At 41.3% G+C, this 27,608-nt stretch overlaps 1 protein-coding gene across 3 annotated transcripts in view; it reads right to left on the bottom strand.

Annotated features, from left to right (window-relative positions):
• RCOR1 (REST corepressor 1) overlaps positions 1-27,608 on the bottom strand; it is a 130,043-nt gene extending 102,435 nt beyond the window's left edge. For 2 of the 3 annotated variants that reach the window (XM_077910687.1, XM_077910685.1), the window contains exons 1-2: positions 27,253-27,608; positions 27,093-27,152 (exon numbers count right to left, since the gene is read on the bottom strand). In XM_077910687.1, coding sequence (XP_077766813.1) covers positions 27,093-27,152; positions 27,253-27,562 — 370 coding nt within the window. In that variant the 5' untranslated portion in view covers positions 27,563-27,608. The remainder of the gene's footprint in view (positions 1-27,092; positions 27,153-27,252) is intronic. The other variant, XM_077910684.1, reaches the window with a different exon arrangement.

The raw sequence follows: 27,608 nt of genomic DNA, 5'->3' as shown, positions 1-27,608 counted from the left end.
AGAGCACAAAATGGGTAAATCTGTGAATAAATCCAAATGAAATAACTGTGTATGTTAGTAGTTTCTTATGGGAATTAATACATATAAGACTTAAAATATAAAACTAGGGCACAAAGGAAGCACAAAGGGTTAAGTACAGTTAAGCATTCTATGGTCCTTGCACTTCAAGAAGGTAAAAGAATGGCACCTGGACTCAGTAAGTTATCCGACTCCTGATCTCAGCTCAGTTTTGATCTCAGGGTCACAGAGTTCAAGCCAAGCATTAGGCTCCATATTAGGCATGGTCTTCTTAAAAGAAAAAGAAAAAAAAAGTAAAAGCACCCAGTTTACATTAGATTCATAAATCAAGGATGTAAATGATAATCTATCTCTAGGGGAGAGGATTCTGGGAAGATGGTAGAGTAGGAAGCACCACTAATCTGTCTTCCTACCTAGAAAACCACAGCAGCAGAATCTGTCTGATATAACTATTTTGGAACTCTGGAGTCTACTGAAGGCTTGCAACTTCCGGAGAAAGGCTTGCATGGTAAACTGCAGTTCATTTTGGTCAATCACAGCTCTTAGCACAGTACCAACTACTCATCCTTGCCCCCAGTCATGAGGCAAGCAACTGTTCCCGTATTCCTGGAGCAGCCTGTACACAGCATGTAGGAGCCAGGACGTGCAGAAAGGACTCTATCTTTCAAATACTGAGACTCTGTGCTCTGACCACCAAATGCTGCTCCTGAAAACAAAGGTGCAGACAAGAGGCAGGAAGTCATTGTTGCTGCACCTGCCCTCACTGTAGCAAGCCCCTCATTCTCTAGTTGAAGTCACTTTCAGGGAGTTTAACAGGGTTGCAACCTTCCACATACACATACCCTTCATTTTTCTCATTTCCCCTTTTGGGAGGCAGATACTAATAACTAGGCCATAAAAAAGCAAATGCATAGAGGCGCATCTGGCTGGCTCAGTCAGGAGAGCATGAAACTCTCGATCTCAGGGTTGTAAATCCAAGCCACACGTTGGGTGTAGAGATTAGCACTGTGTGGTTTGTTTGTTTGTTTGCTTGTTTTTTGAGACTTTATTATTTATTTGAGACAGAGAGAGCACGAGTGGGGTTGGCAGAGAGAGAGAGAAAGAGAGGAAGCAGACTCCCCGCTGAGCAGGTAGCCCAATGTGGGCTCAATCACAGGATCCCAGGACTATGACCTGAGCTGAAGGAAAATGGTTTACTGACTGAGCCACCCAGGTGCCCCCTGGGTGGCTTTTTTTTTTTTTTTCTGTAAGAAGTGAATGCATGTATTATACAGGAAAAGTCAGAAAGCAACCACACATGCTCAGAGAAAGGCACAGTCTCAAAAGAGATCTGAGAAAAGCCTTAAATTTATACCTCAGGATGATCTTTGGCATAGAGATAGTCTACAATAAGAGGGAAGAAAGGATGGGAGGGAGGGAGAGAGAAAGGATAGATGAATTAATGAATAAGCAACAAAAACAGCAAACCTGGGGGAGGGGCAAAATCAGATTTCCAGAGTTAACCACATTATTAGAATCACATTCACTTTTCAACAACAAAATCATAAGGCATACAAAAAAAAAAAAAAACAGGAAAGTATGGTGCATGCAGAAGAAAAAAATTTCAACAGAAACTATCTCTTTAAAAGACCTGATGAGGGCAGCCCGGGTTTAGCGTCACCTTCAGCCCAGGGTTCAGCAGTTTAGCATCACCTTCAGCCCAGGGCCTGATCCTGGAGAGACCCAGGATTGAGTCCCACATTGGGCTCCCTGCATGGAGCTCGATTCTCCCTCTGCCTGTGTCTCTGTCTCTCTGTCTCTCTCTCTCATGAATAAATAAATAAAATTTTTAAAAATAAATAAAAGACCTGATGATGGCAGGCCAACTAAACAAAGACCTTAAAACAATGGTATTAATGATGCTCAAAGAACTTAAGGAACATGTGGAGAAAGTCAAGAAGACAATGTGTAAATAAAATGGAAAAATCAATTAAGAGATAGAAAATCCGAGGCACCTGGGTGGCTCAGTCGGTGAAGTCTCTGCCTTTGGCTCAGGCCATGACTCCAGGCTCCTGGGATTGAGCTCCACCTTGGGCTCCCAGCTAAGTGAGGAATCTGCTTCTCCTGTGCTTCTCCTCCTGCTCCCTCTCAAATAAATAAATAAAATCTTCTTTGAGAGAGAGAGACAGAGAATCTAAAAAGAAATCAAAAAAATTCTGGAGCTGAAAAGTACAATAACTTAACTGAATAATTTACTACAAGAACTCAAAGAGAGATATGAGCAAGCAAAAGAATGAATCAGTGAACCTGAAGACAGGAAAATGGAAATTGTCAAGTCTGAGGAACAGAAAGAAAAGACTGAAGAAAGGCAACAGAGAGTCTAAGGGACCTGTGGGATACCACTGAACACCCAACATATGGATTGTGGGCATCCCAGAAGAGAGAGAGGGACAGAGAGAATATTTGAAGAAATAATGACTTAAAAGCCTCCCAAATTTGATGAAAGACATGAATACAAAATCTAAGAAACTCAACAAACCCCAAGTAAGATGAATCAGAGACCTACACCAAGGCACATTATAATCACTTTCCAAAGTCAAGGACAAAGGCAGAATCTTGAAAGCAGTGAGAGAAATGACTCAACACATATAAAGGATCCTCAATAAGTTAATCAGATTTCTCACCAGAAACTTCAGAGGCCAGAAGACAGTGGACCAATATACTCAAAGTGCTAAAAAGAAAAAACTATCAATCAAGAAACCTATATCCTGAAAAACTGTCCTTCAAACAGTCTTAAAAAGGAAGGAAATTCTGACACAGGCTACAACATGGATGAATCTTAAGGGCATTATGCCAAGTGAAATAAACCAATCACAAAAATAAATTCTATATGATTCCACTTATAAAAGCTACTCAAAGTAGTCAAAAATCATAGAGACAAAAAATAGAATGGTGGTTGACAAGGACTAGGAGGAGGGGTACATGCAGAGTTATTGTTTAATGGGAAAAGTGTTTCAGTTTTATAAGCTGTAAAGAGTTCTGGAGGTGGGAGATATGTATGACTGTATAGGCCATTATGAATGTATTTAATACTTCCGAACTGTGCACTTAAAAATGGTTAAATATAATAAATTTTAGGTCTATTCCACCATAATTTTTTAAATTGGAAAAAAACTAAAAAAAAGCAAAAACAAAAAAAACAAACCTCTAACCTCAAGGATAACTATTAAGAGATTAGTATTTTTAGAAAGAGCATGTAACTACCAAGCTAAGGAGAGAGAGTAGAATAATAAGCACTAAAACAATGCAAAAGGGCAAAGGAAAAAAGAAACACAGAACAAGTGGGTCAAACAGAAAGCTCTGAGTCCGTAAATATAAACACAAATATATCAGTAAATGCTTAAGTGAAACTATAAATGGAACTAAATGCCTTAGGTTAAAGCAAATATTTGCTTTTATGATTTGGATAAAAATCTGTTTAGACATACCTAAATGATCAGAATAAAGGAAGGATGAAAGCACAAAGATGAAAAAAGACAGTATGCACACATTAACAAAAAAGGAGCTGGCACAGCTGGGCCGATATTACACAAAGCAGGTATTAAGGAGCAATACTAGAGAAAGAGGGCTGCTCCATAATGACAGTTCACTCCTTCAGCAGTCCATGGAAAGGCAGATTACAGCAAAAGGCAGTAGTTAAGTGGTATAATCTGATGAGATCATATTCAGTTTCTGGGAAAGGAGAAGAATGATACAGAACTGGAAATAAAGAACATGGAGGACATCCCACTTCCAGGCCCAGAAATACAAGTACTATTTGGGAGTGCTAGAAGGAAAAAGTGCCATCAGTGGACAGTCAATTTTCTGTTAGAACAAGAACGTAAGGGAAATTCATCAAAGATACTGAGGATTTGGAGATTCTGCTGAAGCACCCTGACTTTCAGAAGGCTCAATGCAAAGACTTCAAAAGGTCAGAGGTGGAGATGGGATCAGGAAAAACAACGTAGATAAAGCCTTGGAGATTAGAGTGCACGTAATGGGACATAATGGGAAGATGACCCAATAATTCTGGCCTTCTGGGTAACCAATCACTTAAAAAAAATGAGATTAATACTGATGTTCTCAAGGCAGAGAGTGATGGGGAAACAAGGTGTGCTAAGAGAAGGGAGGGTGTGTGTGAGGATTTTGCCAGGAACATCAAAGTTCCTGAGCTTCCTCCTGACATCTGGCTGGAAGAGGGCAGTCTCACTCAAAGCACTGTTCTTCATTTCTGCTGAAAACGGCTGCTAGATATGGGTTAGGATTGTAAAGAGCCAATCAATCTCTGGTAGCTACCAAAAAGAGGCTTATTCTCAGCAGATGAAGTAGAGCTGGTGACACAGCACCCCTCCAAAATCCATCCCTGGAATTTCTAACTGCCCAAATTCCAGATGATTTTACATTACTTTTAATAATGTTGTTAAGCACAAAAATCTAACAAAAGAAAATGTTACTTTTCTGTGGAGAGTAGTAAAGGATAGGCAGGTTACCAGTTCTGTGCCCTTATATTTCATTCACTTATTCAAGAGATTTTATTTTGTATCAAATATGTGCTAAATCATGTTCTAAACGCTGGGGATTGGGCAGCCTGGGTGGCTCTGCAATTTAGCACCACCTTCAGGCCAAGCCCATGGCGTGATCCTGGAGACCCAGAATCCAGTCCCACGTCAGGCTCCCTGCATGGAGACTGCTTCTCCCTCTGCCTGTGTCTCTGCCTCTCTCTCTCTCTCATGAATAAATAAAAATCTTCAAAAATAAATAAATAAACAAACCCTGGGGATACAAGAATCTAGATATAAAACAAGGGTATTACAAAACAAAGACCCATGCCTTTACGGAGTTTGTATTTTAGAACAGATATTTAAACAAATATGTATATTTACAGCATGTTAGAAGGTGCTATGAAAATAAATAGTAGGGATCCCTGGGTGGCGCAGCGGTTTGGCGCCTGCCTTTGGCCCAGGGCGCGATCCTGGAGACCCGGAGATCGAATCCCACATCGGGCTCCCGGTGCATGGAGCCTGCTTCTCCCTCTGCCTGTGTCTCTGCCTCTCTCTCTCTCACTGTGTGCCTATCATAAATAAATAAAAAAAATTAAAAAAAAAAAAAATAAATAGTAGAGCAAAATGAGTAGAGCAAGAGTGCAGTAGAAGTTCCCATTTTAAATATGATGGTCAAAATAGCTCCTATGGGGCAGCCCGGGCAGTTCAGTGGTTTAGTGCCGCCTTCAGCCCAGGGGTCCTGATCCAGGAGACCCAGAATCAAGTCCCATGTCAGGCTCCCTGCATGGAGTTGGCTTCTCCCTCTGCCTTTGTCTCTGCCTCTCTCTCTCTCTCTCTCTCTCTCTCTGTGTCTCTCATGAATAAATAAAAATTTAATTTTAATAAAAATTTTAAAATATTTCTTAAAAAATAGCTATGACTTATTCCTGACAAAAATAATTTTAATCAAAAATCAAGCTTCTAGGGCAGCCCGGGTGGCTCAGCAGTTTGGTGCCACCTTCAGCCCAGGGCCTGATCCTGGGGACCCGGGATCGAGTCCCACGTGGGGCTCCCCATGTGGAGCCTGTTTCTCCCTCTGCCTGTCTCTGCCTCTCTCTCTCTCTCTCTCTCTCTCTCTCTGTGATTCTCATAAATAAATAAATAAAATCTTTAAAAAAAATTTTTTAAATCTTAAAAAAAAATCAACCTCCTAATAAATCCAACTACCAGTTTACAAAAAATACAGAGGACAAAAGAACATGGTAAAAACAGCAAGGGGATGTAATCAGCAGACCTAGAATGAGGGAAACTCAATCAGACAATCTGGTGGTTTTCTAAAACTAAAGTATAAGGAAAAACAAAAAAAAGGAGAAAATTCAATATTAAAATTCAGTATGTATGCTTTTAGCCAAGATTCTGTAACAAACTAGACTGACCCTCACCCTTAAAACATCTTAAACAACAAACTATGAAACAACGGTCTTCCTGACAATGGACGTCAGGCAACAAAAGACAGCAATCCTTGAAAATGGGAAACAAGAGATGAGCCTTCAACTATCCCAAGTTACTGCTCTGAGAGAGTTTCCAGGCCATGGAGCGGAGAAAGAAAAGGAAATGAACAGTTATTTCACTAAAAAAGATATGGGGATGGCAAATGAACATATTTAAAAAAAAAAAAAATTGGCGTGATCACCTGGAGACCCAGGATCAAGTCCCATGTCAGGCTCCCTGCATGGAGCCTGTTTCTCCCTCTGCCTGTGTCTCTGCCTCTCTCTCTCTCTCTCTCTCTCTCTGTCTCTCATGAATAAATAAATAAAATCTTTAAAAACAAAACTCAGTATCATTTGTCACTAGAGAAATAGAAGTAAAACAAGATACCACTATACACGTTAGAATGTCTAAAATTAGAAAGACTGACTATACCAAGTGTTAGCAAGGTCGTGGAGCAATTCGAATTCTTTAGACATTGTTGGTGGGAATATAAAATTGGAAAACCACTTTGAAAAAGTTTACAGTTTCATAGTCGCCTAGACAGCTCAGTTGGTTAAGTGTCTGCCTTTGGCTCAAATCATGATCCCAGAGATGCCCGGGTGGCTCAGCAGTTGAGCATCTGCCTTTGGCTCAGAGCGTAGTCCTGGGGTCCTAGGATTTAGCTCCGTATCGGGCTTCCTGCGAGGAGCCTGCTTCTCCCTCTGCCTACATCTCTGACTCTCTCTGTGTGTCTCTCATGAATAAATAAACAAAATCTTTAAAAAAGAAAAAAAACAGTCATGATCCCAGGGTCCTATGTTGGGCTTCCTGCTCAGTGGGGAGCCTGCTTCTCCCTCTTCCTCTACCTGCCACTCCCCCTGCTTGTGCTCTGTCAAATAAATCTTTTTTTTAAAAAGTCTGCAGTTTCTTAAAAAATTAAACATATAACCCCTATACGATTCCATTCCTGAATACTTTACCCAGGAGAAAAGGGAATATATACTCACACAAAGACTTATACATGAATATTCATAGCAGTTTTGTCAGCCAAACAACAGAAATAACCCAGATGTTCATCAAGAGGTGAATGGATTTTTTAAAAATTGGTGTATTCATACAATATATTACTACTCAAGAATAAAAAGAATTAAATAGGGGTATTTGGGTGGCTCAGTCAGCTAACTGTCTGCCTTTGGCTCAGATCATGGTCCCATGTTCCTGGGATCTGGGATCGAGCCCTGATCTGGCTCCCTGCTGAGCAGGAGGAGGGGGTCCTGCCTCTGCCTCTCCCTCTCCATCTGCCTCTCTCCCAGTCTGTACTCTCTCTCAAATAAATATATAAAATCTTTAAAAAAATCAATTGATACATGCAACAATATGGATGAATCTCAAAATAAGTATGCTGTATGAAAGAAATCAAACTAGTAAATAATTTAAAATTCCATTTCTCTAAAACTCTAGAAAATGCAAACTGATCAATAATGACAGAAAGATGATCAGTGGTTGCTTGAAGGAGTGGCAGGTAAGAGGAATTAAAGAAACATAAGGGCAGCCCAGGTGGCTCAGAGGTTTAGCTCCGCCTTCCACCCAGGGCCTAATCCTGGAGTCCTGGGATCCAGTCCCACATCAGTCTCCCTGCATGGAGCCTGCTTCTCCCTCTCTCTCCCTCTCTCTCCCTCTCTCTCTCTCTCTCTCTCTCTGTCTCTCATGAATAAATAAAATCTAAAAAAAACAAAAAAATAAACGAATAAATAAATAAATAAATAAATGGCATAAGGAAACTTCTTGAAATGATAGATATAATCAGTATCTTGATTGTGGTGATAACTTCACAGGTGTACATATATGTCAAAACTAATCAAACTGTACACTTTAAATAGGAGTTTACTGAATGTCAATTATACCTCAATAAAGCTATTTTTTAAAAAAAGGCAACATGTGGCTCATGTCTGAATCCTGGTTCAAACAAACCATTTAAAAATAGTTTATTGGAAAAAAAAATAGTTTATTGGAGGGACAACTGGGTGGCTCAGTTCGGTTAAGCATCTGACTCTCAATGTAGGCCCAAGTCATGATCTCATGGGTCATGGGATCAAGTCCTGTATTGGGCTCTCCACTCAGTGGGGAGTCTGCTTGAGATTCTCTCCCTCTGCCCCTTTCCCCCACTTGCATGCGCACACTCTCAAATAAATGAACAGATCTTTACAAAAACAAAATAAAATAAAAAAATAAGAAATAGTGAAGGTTTAATTCTATTTAATGGTGATATTTGTGGTTAGATTTTTGTTGTTGCTGTTTTTAAATTTAACTTTTTTTTCAAAAGACAGGGAAATTAGTTTTTTTGTTTTTTAAAGATTTTAATTATTTGAGAGATAGTTGAGTGAGAAAGAGAGAGAACATGAATGGGGGAGGGGCTTAGGGAGAGGGGTGGAGAAGCAGAGAGAGAATGTAGCCTGATGCGGGGGGTGGGGGGGCTCCATCCCAGGACTCCAGGATCATGACCTGAGCCAAAGGGCAGATGCTTAACCAACCATTCAAGTACCCCAAGACTTTACTTTTTTTTTTTGACTTTTTTTTTTTTGACTTTACTTTTTTTAGGGCAGTTTTAGGTTTGTAACAGAATTGAGAGCAAAGTACAGAGATTTCCCACATATGCCTGCCTCCCACACATGCATAGCCTCTCCTATTACCAACATTCCCCCTCCTGAGTGGGAGTGGGATATCGACAGATGAACCTACACTGACAACATCATAATCACACAAAGTTCATAGTGTACCTTAGGGTTCACTTTGGTTTGCATTCTGTGGGTTTATATAAATGTATAAGGACATGTACCCATCACTGTATCATAGTGGTTCCACTGTCCCAAAAATCCTTTGTGCTCTGCTTAATCTTCCTGCTCCTACTCTAACCCCTTAGCAACCGCTGATCTTTTTTACTGTCACCATAGTTTTGCCTTTTCCAGAACTGTGATATAGTTGGAATCACACAATATGTAGCTGGATCGTAAGTCATATTTTAGAAATAATATGCTTCTAGATGAATAGGTAGGTTGGTCAAGATAGCCCTCACTGAGATGATTAACATCTGAGTAAAGATCTGAAAGAAGGGAAGGAGATAAAGTCAGAGTACTAGTAAAAGACCAGACTGAGTCGGTCTAATATAAGGCCACTGTCAAATGTGGGCCACTGTGAGGGTTTAAGTGAAGGAGAAACATAATGACTTACATTTTAGCATACAGAAGCAGGAGACTTACCAGAAGGCTACTGCAGTGTTCTAGTTACAGAAGATGACAGCTTACAGAAGGATAGGAGCACTGGAGACAAAGAATTACATTCTGCATGCTAGTAATAAATGGTGTTCAGGAGGATATAACAATGATATGGACAGTTTCCACCTGCAATTAGCAGCAGGGAAAACTTAAAAGCTAGTAACTAAAGATGCAGAAGTGCCATAACAGAGTAAGTAACAAGGTACAACACAGAAGACACACAAGATGGACTTAACTTAGAAGAAAGACAGGAGAAGAGTCCATGACAGTCCTCAATAAATGCTGCCTGAATTATTATGTGCAGGCATCTCAATCTCAAAACTCCTATATTTCCTATTTCAGTAAATGGCACCATCAATCATCCAGTCACCTAAGTCAGAAATCCAGAAGTCACTGTGGCCTCCTTGTGCCCCACATTCAACCTACCATCAAAATCTATCCTAATGGCTTAAGAGTTTTCAAATCCATCCTCAATTCTTTCCCTTCACAAGAACTTAATTCCATGAGGGCTGAGAATGTCTAGTTTGTTCACAGTGCCTAGGACAGTGTCTGGAAAATAGTAGATGCTCATTTACAAATTTCTGAATGACTAGTATTCTCTACCTTCAGTGAATCCATTCGTACAAGCTCCCTTCAACACAACCACCAATGATCTTTCCAAACTGCAATTATATTCACACTACTCTCTGGTTTAAAATTCTCCAGTGTAACTCACTGAAAAACAATGATTCTCCAAAGTGGGGAGCACCTGGGTGGCTCAGTGGTTGAGCATCTGCATTTGGCTCATGGCATGATGCTGAGATCTGGGATGGAGTCCTGCATCAGGCTCCCTGCGAGGAGCTTGCTTCTCCCTCTGCCTAGGTCTCTGCCTCTCTCTCTGTGTGTCTCTCATGAAAAAATAAATCTTAAAAAAAAAAAAAGAGAGAGAGAAAGATTCTCCAAAGTGGAGCAGTGTGGTTGAAAATGCGTGGTCAGGGACGCCTGTGGTTTTAAAATGCATGGACAGTCAGTTAAGCATCATGCTCTTGATTTCAGCTCAGGTCATGATCTCAGCATTGTGGGATCAAGCCCCAAACCAGGCTCCACGCTCGGCATGGAGTCTGCTGGAGATTCTTTCCCTTTCCTTCTGCCCCTTCCCAGCTCCTGCTCTAAAAATAAATAAATAAAATAAAAAATAAAATGCATGGTCAATACAACATGCATTATTTCACAAAAATATTACTGCTTCCATAATACAAACAGACATTAAGGAAAGTGTATTATTTTTATACATACCAAAGAGACTTGTGTCTTTAATGACTGTTGAAAATCCCTTAAAAACATTTAAAATAAATTCCAGGGGCACCTGGGTGGCACAGTGGTTGCGCATCTGCCTTTGGCTCATGTCGTGATCCCTGGGACCTGGGATCGAGTCTTGCACCAAGCTCCTTGCAGGGAACCTGCTTCTCCTTCTGCCTATCTCTCTGCCTCTCTCTGTGTCTCTCATGAATAAATAAATAAAATCTTAAAATAAATTCCAAATACAAAATGACTGCTAATGAGTATAGAATTTCTTTTGGAGTAATGAAAATGAAATTAAGATAGTGGTAATGGTTTCACAACTCTGACTATATGAAAACCCACCAAATTGTACAGTTTAAAAGAGTGAATTTTACGGTAAGTGAATTACATCTTAATAAAGCTATTATTTAAAAATGAAATAAATTCCTCAGCTTGGCAAACAGGCCCTTGTGATTTGGCATGTACCTATCTCTCTTGTCTCACCTTCCACCACTTTCCTGATTACCTCCATGAGTTTCAATTATACCAAATGACTCATGATTCCTCAAAAACGTCAATCCCTCTCTACCCATAGGACTCTATGTAAATACACAGTTCCCTCAGCCTGGAGGATCCATCCTTCATCTGCCCTTCCAGACCCCTTAAGGCTCACTTCAGGAAAGCCTCTTCTTCCACACCCATTTCAACAATGTCACCTTGTCCCACCGACCCAGAAACTTTCAAAGCACAGGTATGCCTCTATCACATGGCATTTATCATACCAGACTAGGCATTTTATAACCACAGAAAATAGTAGATCCAACAAATAAGTCTAATACACAACTTTATATTTTATAATGTGCAAATAACCCTTAAAAGCAAATTTACTAAACTTCACCCATAAAAACTTTTGATTAACAGAATTTGACAAAAATCTCATAATTATTAAACCTGATTGCTAAACATACAGGATTCATTAACATTCTGGTTTTTTCTACAGGTTTAAATTTTTCATTAGCAAAAAAAGTAGTTATTAATATTTAGAAGAACTGTATATGTAATATCCTCTAACACAGAGAAAAATTTAGTGTTCTTAGGTCAGCAAAAGTATAAGGAGTCCATCACGTTCTCATGAGTTCCTAAAACCATTTACAAAAGTGAAACGTGTGAAAGCAAGGAAACAGATGTGTCCAAAGGGTCATAATCAGGTTCTAAAAAGCTAAAAACTGAAAAACACCTAATTACATCTCATCTTACTTGTCCACAGTGTAATTCCAGTTTTATACATGCTCTTGTTTTTTTTCCCTTCACAATTAAGCACAGTCAACCAATGAATACATTTGAGGTAAAAGCTGTATGCTTTCAGAATGCCTAATGATCATTAGCTTTGTCTCAACTGCATGAAAGTTTGCAGAACCTACACTTGAAATCACTGGTATCAACACTTTCACTTTGCTATTGCTACTTGTTCTTAATAAGGCAGAAAGTGTGGTTTTAAAACTTTTTTATAGCAATAAAACTCTTTAAAAATGACCCAGATACTTAATATGCAAAGCTAGATTAAAGCTCAGCTCTCTCAATTTATACCCCACTTTTTAAAAGGGTAGGGGGCCTACACTGCTGCCTCCCAGTTTCTCTGCACCATCAACAACGCTGCACAAAAACGGCAATACCATGGCAACTGACCTGCTGCCAAGCAAGCAGAACACCAAGTGGCTACTCAAAATGATAGTTCATGAGCTGATCCATAAAACTGTAATTTAATTTAGTATCAATATATGGCATTTGAATGCACCAGATGTTCAAAAATCTAAAAGACATCTAGCTGAAAATGACTAGAAAACAATAAAAATTCTCTAAGTGTTTCAAAAGGAATACATACAAATACTTCACTACATTCCAGCAAGATGGAGGTCCAAGACAGTCCAAGAATGAGGAATTTCTTAAATCATACTTTTCTCAAAAATACATTACAAATGTTTTAAATAATTCACTTTTTAAAGAACAGTGAGTATTTAAAAAAAAAAAACAGTGAGTATTTAAAAAAAAAAAACTATCTTCCTCTGGAAAACGGTGGGCTAGAATCATCAAGTTTCAATAAGCAGGTGGATCAAACAAAGACTTTATTACAAATAATAAAATGAATAATGGCTATACAAAAACATAAAATTTGGCTTAAGATTTCTAAAACCGTTATTATTCGATTTACAGAATGTTTTCAGGAACATAAAACCAAAACTTGTAAGTGTAAAATCTGTAACAACATCAAGAAGAAACCAAATAGGCTAAGGTCAAAAGACAATATATAAAACAAGTATTTATGTTTTCTAACAAAAAGGGATTGTGACAGGGTACCCGGCTGGCTGAGTCAAAAGAGCATATGGGACTCGATCTCTGAGTCGTATACACCTAAATTGGGTGTAGAGATTAAATAAATAAAACTTTAAAAATATATATTCAATTCCTCTGCTTACCCTTCTAAAGTTTATTTATTTACGTAATCTCTACACCCATTGTCGGGCTCGAACTCACCAGCCTGAGACCAAGAGTTGTGCTTTTCCAATTGAGCCAGCTAAGTGACCCTCTGCTTCTTTAAAAAAAAAAAAAAAAAAAATTTTAAGGATTTTATTTATTTATTCATGAGAGACACACAGAGAGAGGCAGAGACACAGGCAGAGGGAGAAGCAGGCTCCATGCAGGGAACCTGATGTGGGACTCGATCCCAGGTCTCCAGGATCAGAGCCGCCCTGGGCTGAAGGCAGCTCTAAACCGCTGAGCCACCCAGGCTGCCCTCTGCTTCCCTTTTAAAAAAATCTGGCCCTTTGCTTCCAGCCAAAGTGGAGTGACATTAACCAGATTTACCCTGTTGTCTCAACAACTAAAAACTGGACTAGATAAAGCAACAGTTTTCAAGACACTGGACACCAAGCAATGAAGTACACTGAGTTCTGAGAGAACTGAAGTTCTGATGAGAAATGAAGTAAATCCTACAACTGCTCCAGTTTATTGCCTGAAGTTTCCAACTGACAGCATGGGGACAAGGACTCAGAGAAACAATCTTTCTGTGTTGAGGGGACAAGCTGAGTTCAGGAAGCTATGGCAGTTTGTAGGGAAGAATATCAGGAGAGAGAGAGCTGCACAGAACTGGGGTGCCAAAGACCTGCAAAGGGTCCCCCTTGAGCATTCAGCAGAGTACTGAGGAGCACAGTTGCATATCCCTATGAAGAAAATACTTTAGGTTTCTGGATAAAGAATCACTCAAAACACTAAAATGGAACAATCCACAAAGCTCACACAGGGCCAACAGCAAGAGTACAAAACCTCAAAATTCATGGACTACTGGGTAGAGAACTCAAAACAGTTTCTTTTAATAAACATTTTTTTAAGATTTTGTATTTATTTATGAGAGACACAGAGAGGCAGAGACATAGGCAGAGGGAGAAGCAGGCTCCATGCAGGGAGCCCAATATGGGACTCGATCCTGGATCCCAGGATCACGCCCTGGGCCAAAGGCAGACACTCAACCACTGAGCCACCCAGGCATCCCACTCAGAAGAATTTTGACTCAGGAGTAGGAAATAATCAGCCCTAGATGAAATGCTGCTCTGATGCTGCCTACCAAAACTTAAAATTTAAATGATCTAAAACGAACAGGCTATTTCTAAGGAACTTAACCATGTCCCAGAAAAAAAGCTCAAGAATATTTATAGAAATACAAAAATATCCAGCATCCATCAAAGTAAAATTCATAATGCCTGGCATCCAAACAAAAACTACCAGACAAGCAAAGAAGCAAGAAAAGGCAACCCATAATGAGGAGAAAAATCAATCAATCAAAACCAACCCAGAAATGATGTAGATAGAATTAGTAGACAAAAGCATTAAACAACTATAACTACATTTCAATGTGTCTAAGATATTAAAGGAAAGATTATGCTAAGCAGAGACATGAAACACACACACACACACACTTGAGATTCTCTCCTTCCCCCCCCCCCCCCCGGTGTGTGTGCTCTCTCAAAATAAATAGATAAAATATTTTTAAAAAGAAATATATTTAAAAAAAAGAAATATATTTTATATATACTTTTTAAGGTTTTATTTTATATAGAGAGAATGCAAGAGGGAGGAAGAGCAGGGGGAGAAGGACAAGTAAACGCTGAGTACAGAGCCTGACATGGGGCTTGATCCCAGAACCCTCACTCAGATCATAACCTGAGCCATAATCTTGAGTAGGACACTCAACCAACTGACCACCCAGGCGCCCCAATAAAATATATATATGTATGTATGTATGTATATACATACACACACACATACACACACACATATATATAAAATCTTTAAAGATTTTATTTGTTTATTCATGAGAGACAGACATAGGCAGGGGGAGAAGCAGGCTCCATGCAGGGAGCCAGATGCAGGATTCGATCCTGGGACTCCAGGATCATGCTTTGAGCCAAAGGCAGACACTCAACTGCTGGCACTTGAAATGTGGCTAGTGTGACAGAACTGCATTTTTCGTTTAATTTTAAGTAATCTCTACACCCAATGTGGGGCTGGAACTCATGACCCCAAGATCAAGAGTCACCTTCTTTTTAAAAAATATTTTACTGATTTATTCATGAAAGACACAGAGAGAGAGGCAGAGACACAGGCAGAGGGAGAAGCAGTCTCTCTCTAGGGAGCCTGATGCGGAAATCGATCCCAGAAACCTGGGATCACAACCTGAGCTGAAAGTAGATGCTCAACCACTGAGCTACCCAGGCACCCCCAAATTTAAATATTTTTATATAGTAGTGGCTATATTATTGGACAATACAGCTCAAGACAAAAAGAAAATCTGGATTGGGCAGCCCCGGTGGCGCAGTGGTTTAGCGCCGCCTGCAGCCCAGGATGTGGTCCTGGACACGGGGGATCAGGTCCCACATCGGGCTCCTTGCATGGAGCCTGCTTCTCCCTCTGCCTGTGTCTCTGCCTCTCTCTCTCTCCCACATCGGGCTCCTTGCATGGAGCCTGCTTCTCCCTCTGCCTGTGTCTCTGCCTCTCTCTCTCTCTCTCTCTCTCTCTGTGTTTTTCATGAATAAATAAATAAATAAATCTTAAAAAAAAATCTGGATTGAAACGTTTAAAAATAGAATTTTCAAAATAATTAACACTTAGAGCTTATAGAGAATATTAATTTTAAAATTAATAAACATCATAAAACCATAAACACTGAAAAACTATTTTAATGCCCAACCTGGGGCTCAAAATCACAACCCTGAGATCAAGAGTCACATGTTCCACTGACTGAGCCAGCCAGGTGCCTCTGAAAAACTATTTTTTAAAGCTTGGCTCAAAGGCTGATATCACCTAAAACTTCCTGGTTCCTTCAATTCCCCCATGCTCCCCCAAAGGAGGGATTTGGTGACTCCACTGTCCCACATCTCACAGTAGTAGCCTCTGTATATACAATCAGCAATGTACTAGCGGCTAGGATAGTGGGGAATGGGAAGTAACTGCCTAATATGGATGAGAGTCCTTCTACGGGGATGAAAATGTTTTAGAACTAGACAGGGTAGGGCAGCCCGGGTGGCCCAGCAGTTTAGCGCCACCTTCGGCCCAGGGTGTGATCCTGGAGATCCGGGATTGAGTCCCACATCAGGCTCCCGGCATAGAGGCTGCTTCTCCCTCTGCCTGTGTCTCTGCCTCTCTCTGTCATGAATAAATAAAACCTTTAAAAAAAAAAAAAAAAAGAACTAGACAGGGGTAGCTGCACAATGTGCTAATGAATGTACTAAATGCCAATAAATTATTCACTTTAAAATGGTTAGTTTTGGGGCACCTGCTTGACAGGGAGCCTGCTTCTCCCTCTTCTTCCCACTGGTGCCCTCTCTCACTATCTCTCTCTAACTCAAATAAATAAATAAAATCTTAAATAATAAATAAAATGGTTAGTTTTATGTTATATATGAATTTCACCTTAGAAGAAAAAAAATTTATACAAAATCACAGTAAGAGGGGGATCCCTGGGTGGCTCAGCAGTTTAATGCCTGCCTTTGGCACAGGGCATGGTCCTGGAGTCCCAGAATTGAGTCCTGCTAGGGTTCTGTGCATGGAGCCCGCTTCTCCCTCTGCTTGTATCTCTGCCTCTCTCTCTCTCTCTCTGTCTCTCATGAATATATAAACAAAATCTTAAAAAAAAATTTTTTTCACGGTAAGAAAACCATATAAATTGGGAAAAATCAGCTTTTTTTTCCCCTCAAGATTTTATTTATTAGAGACGGGGGGGGGGGGGGGGGGGAAGACAGGCAGAGAGGGAAGCAGGCTCCATGGAGGGAGCCTGACGTGGGACTCGATCCTGGGTCTCCAGGATCACACCCTGGGCTGAAGGCGGCGCTAAACTGCTAAGCCACTGGGCTGCCCAAAAAATTGGCTTTTACCTGCAATTTGAAAGTTCATTTTTCCTTGGGTTTCTACCTCTGCTTAGCTATTAAATGTCCATTATAAAATGCCTATTCAAAGAAAGTCAGCCAAACCAAGCACACGTTCTTATTAAACTCAGAACCACACTCAGCTGTGACAAGTCAGCAGATGAGCCTCAAAATATTTTTTAAAAATTTTATTTATTTATTCATGAGAGACACGCAGAGAGAGGCAGAGACACAGGCCAAGGGAGAAGCAGGCTCCATAAAGGGAGCCCAATGTGGGACTTGATCCCGGGTCTCCAGGATCACGCCCTGGGCTGAAGGCAGATGCCCAACCGCTGAGCCACCCAGCTGTCCCAGCCTTAAAATATTTAAACCTGAATTGGTGACTCAAAAAACTATGTTACTGCACTCTATAAAAGCAGAAGTATATGGTACCACTTGCTCCCAGAAAACTTAACAGTATTAAGACCAAACTAATTACATATTCTTTCTTTCTACTATCCTGGTCTCCCTACTAGGTCCATGCTAAATTTGAAAGCATAACAACCCCAAAGTCCAAAAGCTTCCATGCCAGTAGAAGAATATAACCTTCAGTGAGCGAGTGTATGTGCATAAAACAACACAGAAATACCCGAGGTTCAGGAAAATATTAATGTAACCCCAAATTTTTAATTAACTTTTTCAGATAAGGGCCATCAGGTAGTCTTTCCTGGCCACTAGATGAAACTGGGGAAGAAGGACATTATAGCCAAACTTTAGGAGCAAAGACTACCTGAGTGCCCTCGGTTTAAGTACAAAGGAAGCCTTGAGGTTCTCTGCAGACAACAATTAGTCCCTAGGTAATTTGGTCCTTAGTTAAATTACACTATGATAAAATCAAACATGGCACAGCTCACATTTGAGTCAATCAGAAAAAGACTTGCAAATTTTCTTTATTCTGTGGTCTCTGAAAAACAGAACAAAATTAACTAATAGCATCGAGAAATAAATACTTTGGATTGGGGGGCAGGGTTAGTTTGGTGGGGGGGGGGATTTGAGTAGGGGAGGGAGGATGGGAATAACATGCAAGAAAGGGAAATTAGCTGCTGAACAATACTAACCAGATAGCTGGTACAGGTGAAATCAAGAATTTTTAAGAATACTCTCTCTAAGGGCTCCAGGGTGGCTCAGTAGGTTAAACATCAGCCTTTGGCTCAGGTCATAACCCCAGGGTCCTGGGATCAAGTCCTGTATAGGGCTCCCTGCTCACTGGGGAGTCTGCTCTCCCTCTCCCCGCCCCCATTCATGCTCTCTCTCAAATAAATAAATAAATAAATAAATAAATAAATAAATAAATAAATGTTTTTTAAAAACCCTCTGAAAAATAATTAGTTAAAATACTCTCTCAGGTATTTTATCATTTCACACCTTATTCAAGACATGGTTCTTGAAAGGGAATAAAGGGAAAAGAGAGAAAATGAGTGAAAATATCAGTGAGGATGACAAAACATGAGAGACACCTAACTCTGGGAAACAAACAAGGGGTAGTGGAAGGGGAAGTGGGCGGGGGGGTGGGGTGACTGGGTGATGGGCACTGAGGGGGGCACTTGGCGGGATGAGCACTGGGTGTTATACTATATGTTGGCAAATTGAACTCCGATAAAATAAAATAAAAAATATTTGGAGCTACAAACCTATATATATATATATATAATTAATATATAATATATTATAATATAATTTTTTAAGATTTTATTTATTCATTCATGAAAGACACAGAGAGAGAGAGAGGCAGAGACACAGACAGAGGGAGAAGCAGGCTCCATGCAGGGAGCCCGACGTGGGACTCGATCCTGGGACTCCAGGACCATGCCCTGGGCCGAAGGCAGGCGCCAAACCGCTGAGCCACCCAGGGATCCCCTAAATATTATATCTGTCATTAAACTAAAAGAGTAGCCAACACAACACTATCCATTATAACCTTAAATCACACAATCATAAGAAATCGCCCCTCTCCCCAAAAAAAACCCCTACAATTGTGTTTTAAGCCTTGAAGAGGACTATTTCAACATAAATGCAGGAGTAAAGCAACTCACTCCAATTTGTGGCATTCAACCAAACCAATCTGTCTTCACTGCCAGAAATAAGGAATATAAACTGTATATGAAGACAACTCTGGCAACCCTAAATATAAAACTCCAGAACACCTAAGAGCACATGGAAACAACTAATCAATTGATCCATTAAGCACTACTCCCCTTTCTTCTTAAAGAGGATTTCTGGCTGACTCTCCCTGAAATATACTAGATTGAAATCTGACTGCAACTTAACAGTTAATGGTAACTTGGGAGCTTTTCCTTTCTTGGGGATATATAAAATAATGGCACATCTACAACTAATAGCATCTTAGAATACACTACCTTGGGCAAGTTATTAGGTCAAACCAGAACAGTAAGCCTCTGTTTCCTCATCTGGAAACTGGGGATAACAACTTTACCTCGTGTGATTGTTATGACTGTTGTTAAATTATTTAATAAATATAAAGTGTTCAAACCAGACTGGCACACAATAAGCACACCTTGACCTGGCATTTACAGATCATTCCTATGAAGGTTTTCTGTTAGTGATGACAAGTTTGACCTCCCCATCCACACCCTCACCCATTCCCTTATATTCAGTGGCAAATCCATCAAACAGATGAATTTAGCATCTTAACCATTTGTAAGAAACTAGTCAACCATTACAGGAACTAAAGCCATTAACTTTAACCTCTAACATGCTATTTTAACTACATGCGGACAGAGCTTTCCAAGTCATCTGGCACTGTAATTTGGGTCAATCAGTTAATAATTTAGTATACCAAAATGAACTAACACTGAAACAAACAAACAAAAAAAAAAGATACCAATTCTCAGTAATATTCATCTTACAAATAAAGGATCCCAGTGATAAATATTACAGGAGCTACATACAAAAGGCCAGTCTTTCAGCAGAAATGTATTGAATCAGGGACATTATTTTTATTCCTTCCTAATCAAAGAAACTCAAGCAACACCCCCCATAATAAAAAGAAAACAAAACTCTACATATGCAACCCTAACAAAGGATCAGTTCCAAATATATAAAGAACTCACACAAATCAATAAGACCAACACCCTAAAGAAAAACGGCAAAAGACATACTCATACAAGGAACCCAAGTAGCCAAAAAACATATAAAAAGACATCTAACCTCACCAGTAATTAGAAAAATGACAACAGGGCACCTGGGTGGCTTAATAAGTCAAGCATCTGCCTTCAGCCCAGGTCATGATCTCAGGGTCCTGGGATCCAGCCCCGAGTTGGGGCTTCCTGCTCATCAAGAAGTCTGTTTCTCCCTCTCCCTCTGTCCACCCCCCCCCAACTTGTGTGCTCTCATGCTCTCTCTCAAATAAATAAATAAAACCTTTAAAAAAAAATGCCAACATAAACCACAAAAGGATAGTACTACAAAAAGTTAATAGATCTAACAGTATAGTGAAGATTGGGTGAAAAGAAACTCATGTGCCTTGTTAGTGGACATGTACTTGTTTGGAAAGCATCAAAGCAAATGATACACAAAATAATTTCATTTACAAAAAGACTTTGACATAATAGAATATGTTATCACACATAAGTACGTATTAAAACACAAAAACATGCACAGGAATTCTGAAGGCCTCAAGAGCATGGCACTTAGATTTCCCTTCAAGAGAAAAAGTGCTGAGAGATGTTTAATTAGCTGGCAGTCCCATCCGCCTGGCACCTTTGGGATCCACTGCAGCATTCATACCAGAGCCAGGCCAATGACTGAACACAGCAAGCATTCTAGAGCAGGGCCACCCCTGCCCAATGGACTCCTCTAACCATCAATATGCTTTGGCTGAGACTTTCTCCAAGCTGCACTCCAACCTTAGGCTCCTGAATCCAACCACAAATCATCCTGCCTTCTGTCTGCCTTCTGGGGTGTCAGGCCAACATACACTTTGAAGGCTTTTGCCACCTAACCTTCCTCTCCTCTCTATCCTTCACAGGCATTTACCCCTATGAACCACTTGTACATCTAATCCTGTCTTGGCATCTGCTTCTCAGAGGATGCAAATGAACTATCACAGGAAAAACATAAATCGACTTCAAATTAGTGGAGGAAGTGAGAGAATTAGCCTTCAGCTGCACCTGACACAAATACAGCCTAATATTAAGTATTAATCACAGTGGTGGGTACATGTATTACTTTCTATTCTATCTGAATATTTTTTTAAATAACTATCATTATAATTTTTTCCTATTCTATGGTATTCTAAGACATTCAAATTATGGATAATAACTATGCAGTCACTTCAATTTTTAAAATTTTTAAATTCTTACTTCTGGTTCTAAAATTATGAACACATATTGTTGTTTCTAATTACTGTACCCAGTAACAAGACTCTATAGCATCTAAAATAACACAAGTTTGAATGAAGTTTGGCCTCCTAAGGCCTCAAGTCAACCTTATGACACTTTCAGTGATAGATAAGTCATTTTCTCTCTAGCTCTTACTTTCCTCATCTAGGACATAGGAAGGTTGGATTAGATGGGCATTACAATTTTTGCTCTCATTATTTTGAGGGAGGGAAAAGCTAGAAACTTTAAAAATTATGTCTAGTGTCCAATTTTTTTTTTAAGATCCACATCTTGGGACGCCTGGGTGGCTCAGCGGTTTAGTGCCAGCCTTCGGCCCAGGGCATGATCCTGGAGTCCCGGGATCGAGTCTCGCGGCAGGCTTCCTGAATGGAGCCTGCTCCTCCCTCTGCCTGTGTCTCTGCCTCTCTCTCTTTGTCTCTCAAGAATAAATAAATAAAATCTTTAAAATCTTAAAAAAAAAAGATCCACTTTTTTTAATTGAATTTGACTAATTTGAAAAAAAATAGAGGAGTTTTAGGACTTACTGTTAACATCTTTTTTTTTAAGATTTTATTTATTCATTCATGAGAGACAGAGAGAGAGAGGCAGAGACATAGGCAGAGGGAGAAACAGGCTCCATGCAAGGAGCCCAATGTGGGACTCGATCCCGGGAATCCAGGATCACCGGGAGGCAAAGGCAGGCGTTCAACCACTGAGCCACTCAGGTGTCCCATGTTAACATCTTATTTAAACGATATATCAATAGGGTGCCTGGGTGGGTCCGTTGGTTAAGCAGCTGCCTTTTGCTCAGGTCTTGATCCGGGCATCCTGGGATCCAGGGATAAAGCCCAACTTATGCTTATGCTTTGACGAGCTCCCCACTAAGCGGGAAGTCTGCTTCTCCCTCCCCACTGCTCCTGCCCACTCTTTCTCCTTCTCAAATAAATAAAATATTTTTTAAAAAGAAAGAGAAAAGAAACATGAAATTACAAAGAAAGGGGAGCCTGGGAGGCGCAGTCAGTTAAGTTGGCAACTCTTGGTTTTGGCTCAGGTCACCATCTCAAGGTCTTTGGGCTCCGTGCTCAGTGGACAGTCTGTCTCTCCCTCTCCCCGCCACCCCCTCACCCTTCTCCCGCTGCCCCTCCCCCTGCTCTCAAGCTCATGCTCTTACACTTTCTCTCTAAAATAAATAAATCTTGGGCAGCCCAGGTGGCTTGGCGGTTTAGCGCCACCTTGGGCCAGGGGCCTGATGCTGGAGACCGGAATCAAGTCCCACGTGAGGCTACCTGCATGGAGCCTGCTTCTCCCTCTGCCTCTGCCTCTCTCTCTCTCTCTCTCTCTCGCTTATGAATAAATAAAGTCTTTTAAAATAAATAAATAGGGATCCCTGGGTGGCGCAGCGGTTTGGCGCCTGCCTTTGGCCCAGGGCGCGATCCTGGAGACCCGGGATCGAATCCCACGTCGGGCTCCCGGTGCATGGAGCCTGCTTCTCCCTCTGCCTGTGTCTCTGCCCCTCTCTCTCTCTCTCACTGCGTGCCTATCATTAAAAAAAATAAAATAAAATAAAATAAAATAAATCTCAAAAGAATTACAAAGAGGACTATAACTGACATAATGATGGACTATTAGTGATGCAAACCACCCTGATTCATGACTGAGGAAACTGAGGTTCCTGGGGATAAAGTGACCAGCTCTACCTTTAGCACCTGCTTAGTCACAGAGCTATGGCATTCAATCTCCTAACAACCAGTCCTAGGTGTCTCTCTACCGCACTACTTAATGAAGTTGATTATCACAGGATTTATCATTACCCTAACCTCTCATTTGGGTGAACACTCCAAGTATGTTTAAATCACAAAACATTCACCATAACTTGTGAATTTTAGAATATCTATAAAATTGATTTTTAAAATGAAACTGAAGCATAGAAAATAATGTTCAAGGAGGAACACAGTAAAAAGTAATGAAAAGCAGGTCAAGACCCTCTGTTCAATAACATTATTCCACACTAAAGCATAACACATTATACCAACAGAAATCAACTTTGAAGTGACAGCTGAGCCAAAGACAACCCAAATTTTCAAATCTCATTAAACTGGATTCATGATCATGGTATCTCCCCTGCCAGGTAAGTATCATTAAACTGGATTCAATGTTCCAAATATAGGTTGCTTTTTTAAAGGACTATTATCTCAAAAATATTTTCCATTAATAATTTCCTCTTCTGGAAGAGTCTTAATTTTACTATCAGTGAACTGTGATACTAAAAACCAACCCAGGATAAAAGTTGACATAATAACCCATGCTTCAGAAAACAAAGAACTTGAGTCAGCCTTAACATCCTGTCACTGTGTTTCTCCGGCCAAAAGACAAAAGAGGAAGAGTACCAAACAATGATAGAAATGTATAGGCTATGAAAAAAATACATATATATATATAGGCTACAGATTCCTTCCTTTGCATGCTTACTGCTAAGATCATGGAAACACTCATATCTTCGTATAGAAAAACACTACTCATTTCAAATTAAATCATGCTTTACAAGTATAGGAAATAACTAACCAGAGGTAGGACAGAATAAGCATTCCTCCCTCTTACTCTATTCTATGATTACTAAATTCTGAAAGAAACCAATGACAACTTGGCATACGCTACAGCATGGGGTATGGAAAGACAGTCTGGACACCATATGTGGGAACAAAGCCTAAGTTAAAGATATAGAACTACATTCTGGTCTTTGTTTTTAAAACTAATTGATAAAACTTTTTCTATCATTTTAATTGCCAAGTTACACCAAAGTCCAAAAATCTAGTCTGGGTCTTCCTCTGAATCAGCATTTTAGAGCTACAGTGCTCCATTCATTTCATTCACCGTCTGTGAGGAATGACAGAAGTGGATCTGCCTTGGACTTTACAGGGAATGTCAGGTGTTCCCAGCTTCAACCACTTGCTTTTAAAGCTACATAGGGTCAAGCTGGGATACTGTTGATAAAATTTTTTTTTTAATTAAAATCAATTTCTTCCACTCACACGTCTTTACCAGAGATAGAAGAAAGAAAGAAAGAAAGAAAGAAAGAAAGAAAGAAAGAAAGAAAGAAAGAAAGAAAGAAAGAAAGAAAGAAAGAAAAAGGAAGGAAGGAAGGAAGGAAGGAAGGAAGGAAGGAAGGAAGGAAGGAAGGAAGGAAGAAAGAAAAGGCTTCCTGAGGAATTTCACATTCATTTGTTCAAGTTTTGGTTTAAAGAAATAAAATCAGGGGATCCCTGGGTGGCCCTGCAGTTTAGCACCACCTGCCTTCCACCCAGGGAGTGATCCTGGAAACCCAGGATCGAGTCCGCATTGGACTTCCTGCGAGGGTCCTGTTTCTCCCTCTGCCTGTGCCTCTGCCTGCCCCTCTCTCTCTCTCTCTCTCTCTCTCTGTCTCTCATGAATAAATAAATAAAATCTTTAAAAAAATTTTTTAAATAAAATAAAAAATAAATTCAAAATTAATTCAAAACTAAGGCAGGGAGAAATAACATGCACTAACAATCACAATTTCAATTCCGTATTATTCCTAGCTTCTCATAAAACCTTTCAGTCTAAAGACCTAAAAAAAATGTTTTTTGCCATGAAACAAACACGGTGTACCATTTCTATTCCAAAACAGAAGTCACCTCTTGACTTAAGACTTTAAGTTCAAGATAGGACAAACCTTAAAAAAAAAAAATCTCCAGGAAACAATAAGGTTCCACAATTTTCAGCCATATCTATGAATGTGTCCCACTGCTCAGATCGGCAAAACAGGGCTTAAAATTATTTCTCAGTAAGATTCCTTTCCAAATTAAAACAACACAAAACAAGAAATTTGTAAATACTAACACCAAACCCCAATCAACTGGCAGTAAGACTACTGCGGAACACTTATAATGTTTTACTTTTTAGAAAGGCCGGTCTCTAGCATCTTTATGGTTGTGCCTATTCCATCAAAAATACAAGGACAGCTCAAAGTATGATCCTACTACACCTGCTGTTTCAAAGAAAATGAACCCAAAGAAGTCAGGCGCACTACTAACAATACAGAGGTAGACACCAATATTTAGAAGAAGGTCAGAAGTCTAATTCCTGTTGCTGTCATCAAATTGGCACTTTTCCTTAGTCACATCCAACTGTATTTAAGTAAAGCTTTCAAAACTAATGTAACCAAAACATATTAAAAATCTACCAACTTACTAAAACTAAAAGATCTGTGCAAGTTGATTTTTTAAAATATGTGTGGGAAACTTGTGACAACCTTTGCTTTATGTTCTGTGTATTAAAACAAAGATGGACTTGACCTACAAAATGAAGATAGGGTCAACTGTAACCAAAAAACAGTATGCTTCCCCTGGTGGCGAACGTGGGAATGGAGAAGGCACGCATACGAGAGAAAAAGCCTTGGTCTCCCAGTCCTATCCTGTCACTCTTGTAAATGAGAAGTCACTACCAAAAAAGGAAGATGTGGGGGAAGGGGAAACTATCAAAAAGACTAATACGAATTTAAAAGGAATACAAACCTGGGTGCTAGACTACATAAATTCAAGAGATTTAAATCAACAGACTAAAATCTAGAAGGCAAACATGGGCAAGGTCATTTATTTCCAGAGTGCCCAAAAGCTCACTCACCGATTGCTGTGTATTTTCACTTCAAAGAACACCCAGAGTTTAGTACCTTAATAACAGCTTAAGAGCAATCTCCTTTTTCAAGGACTAGATCCTTGCAATTTTCTGCAGTCTTGTTTCCAAGGAAAAGCATGTTATGCATTCATTCTCTCAAATAAACTAGTGCTATAACCTACATAGATACCCTCCAGCTCGAAAGCCCTCCACACCAGAAAGCCTTGTTAATAACTCCAGCCCTGCAAAAGATTCTCTTTTGAATCTTGTTTCTGAAAGGAAAACCCCACGTCCCTTCAAACATCTTCCACGCCAACAACCTTTGAGGAACAGTCTCCTCCGGGGAAGGGCTAGAATCTCACGCATTAAAATCTGACGAATTCCTTTGTCTGATTAGATTCTTTTTTTTTTTTTCCCCTCCCCTCCCGGTACCCACTTTAAATTTGCTTCCACGCACAAACAGCAGCCGGGAAAGTAAATGTGCCGTTCTGAAAGGGTGTAGGGATTTCTCGGAGGTGGAAATCATTAGCTAGGCGAAAGCTTCTGGAGCTATTCTTTCACAACCCCTTCCTTCAAGGAAACACACACACACACACAGAGACACACACAAAAAAAGAAATCTACGGACATTCACAAATAGGTCCTAAAATCAGCTGCCACGAGCGAGCCTCTCTTCCCTCAGGCAGGCGCCCTCTGGGAAGCACACTTCTTAAGTGATGGGGGGGGGCGGGGGGGTCGCTCGTCAGGTCCCCCTCAGGCTGGGAGGGGAGTCAGGGAAGCCGCGCGAGCCCGAGGGGCCGGCAGGAGGAGGGAGGGACCCCTCAAGCGCTGCGACGGGCGCGAGGACGTCCCGAGTCCCGGGCGCTCGCAGCACGCTAACTCTCCGGCGCGGCCACCGCGCCCCCCGGCCGGCGCCCCGGGACCCCGGGAGTCCCCAGGCCGCGCCCCCGACGCCGAGGCCGAGGCGCGCGCGCGGACCACGCTCGGGCGTGTGTGTGTCCCTCCCGGCTCGCGCCCTGCTGTTCTCCCCGCGGACGGCAGGGCGAACGCACACACACACACACACACACACACACAAAAAGAAAGTTGTCCGAGGGCCCCCGCCCCCTCGGGTGGCGGGTCGCGGGTCGCGGGGCCGCTACTCACCGGGGTCGAAGTCGGGCACCACCGCCTGGTACTGGGGTCCGACCCGCATGCCGCCGCCACCTGCGGGGAAGCAGAGCACGGCGGTCAGCGCGGGCGGGCGGGCGCGGGGCGCGGGGCGCGGGCGGGCGCGGGCGGGCGGCGCGGGGCGGCTGCCACCTACCGTGCTCCTCGTCGCTGGACGAGCCCGAGCTGCCTTCCTCCCAGGAGTTGCTGCTGCTGTTACCATTGGGCGCCGCCGCCGCCAAACTTTTATTCTGCCCATTATTGGGGGCGGCGGCGGCCGAGGCGGAGGCGGCCGAGGCGGAGGCGGCCGAGGCAGAGACAGACACAGAGGCGGCGGCCGAGGCGGCGGAGGCGGCCGAGGCTGAGGCGGCCGAGGCGGCGGCGGCCGAGGCGGCCGCGCTGGCCGCGTTGTTCCTCCCTCTCCGCTTCCCTGAGACCTCGGGGCCCTTCTCCACCATGGCCGGCATCGGCGGGGGCCGGGGCCGGGGCCGGGGCCGGGCGAAAGTGGCGGGG

Source organism: Canis aureus, chromosome 9 (genome assembly GCF_053574225.1).
Source record: "Canis aureus isolate CA01 chromosome 9, VMU_Caureus_v.1.0, whole genome shotgun sequence".
Lineage (NCBI taxonomy): Eukaryota > Metazoa > Chordata > Mammalia > Carnivora > Canidae > Canis > Canis aureus.
Note: the sequence above shows the minus strand (reverse complement) of the source record. Positions and strands in the feature narration are given on the sequence as shown.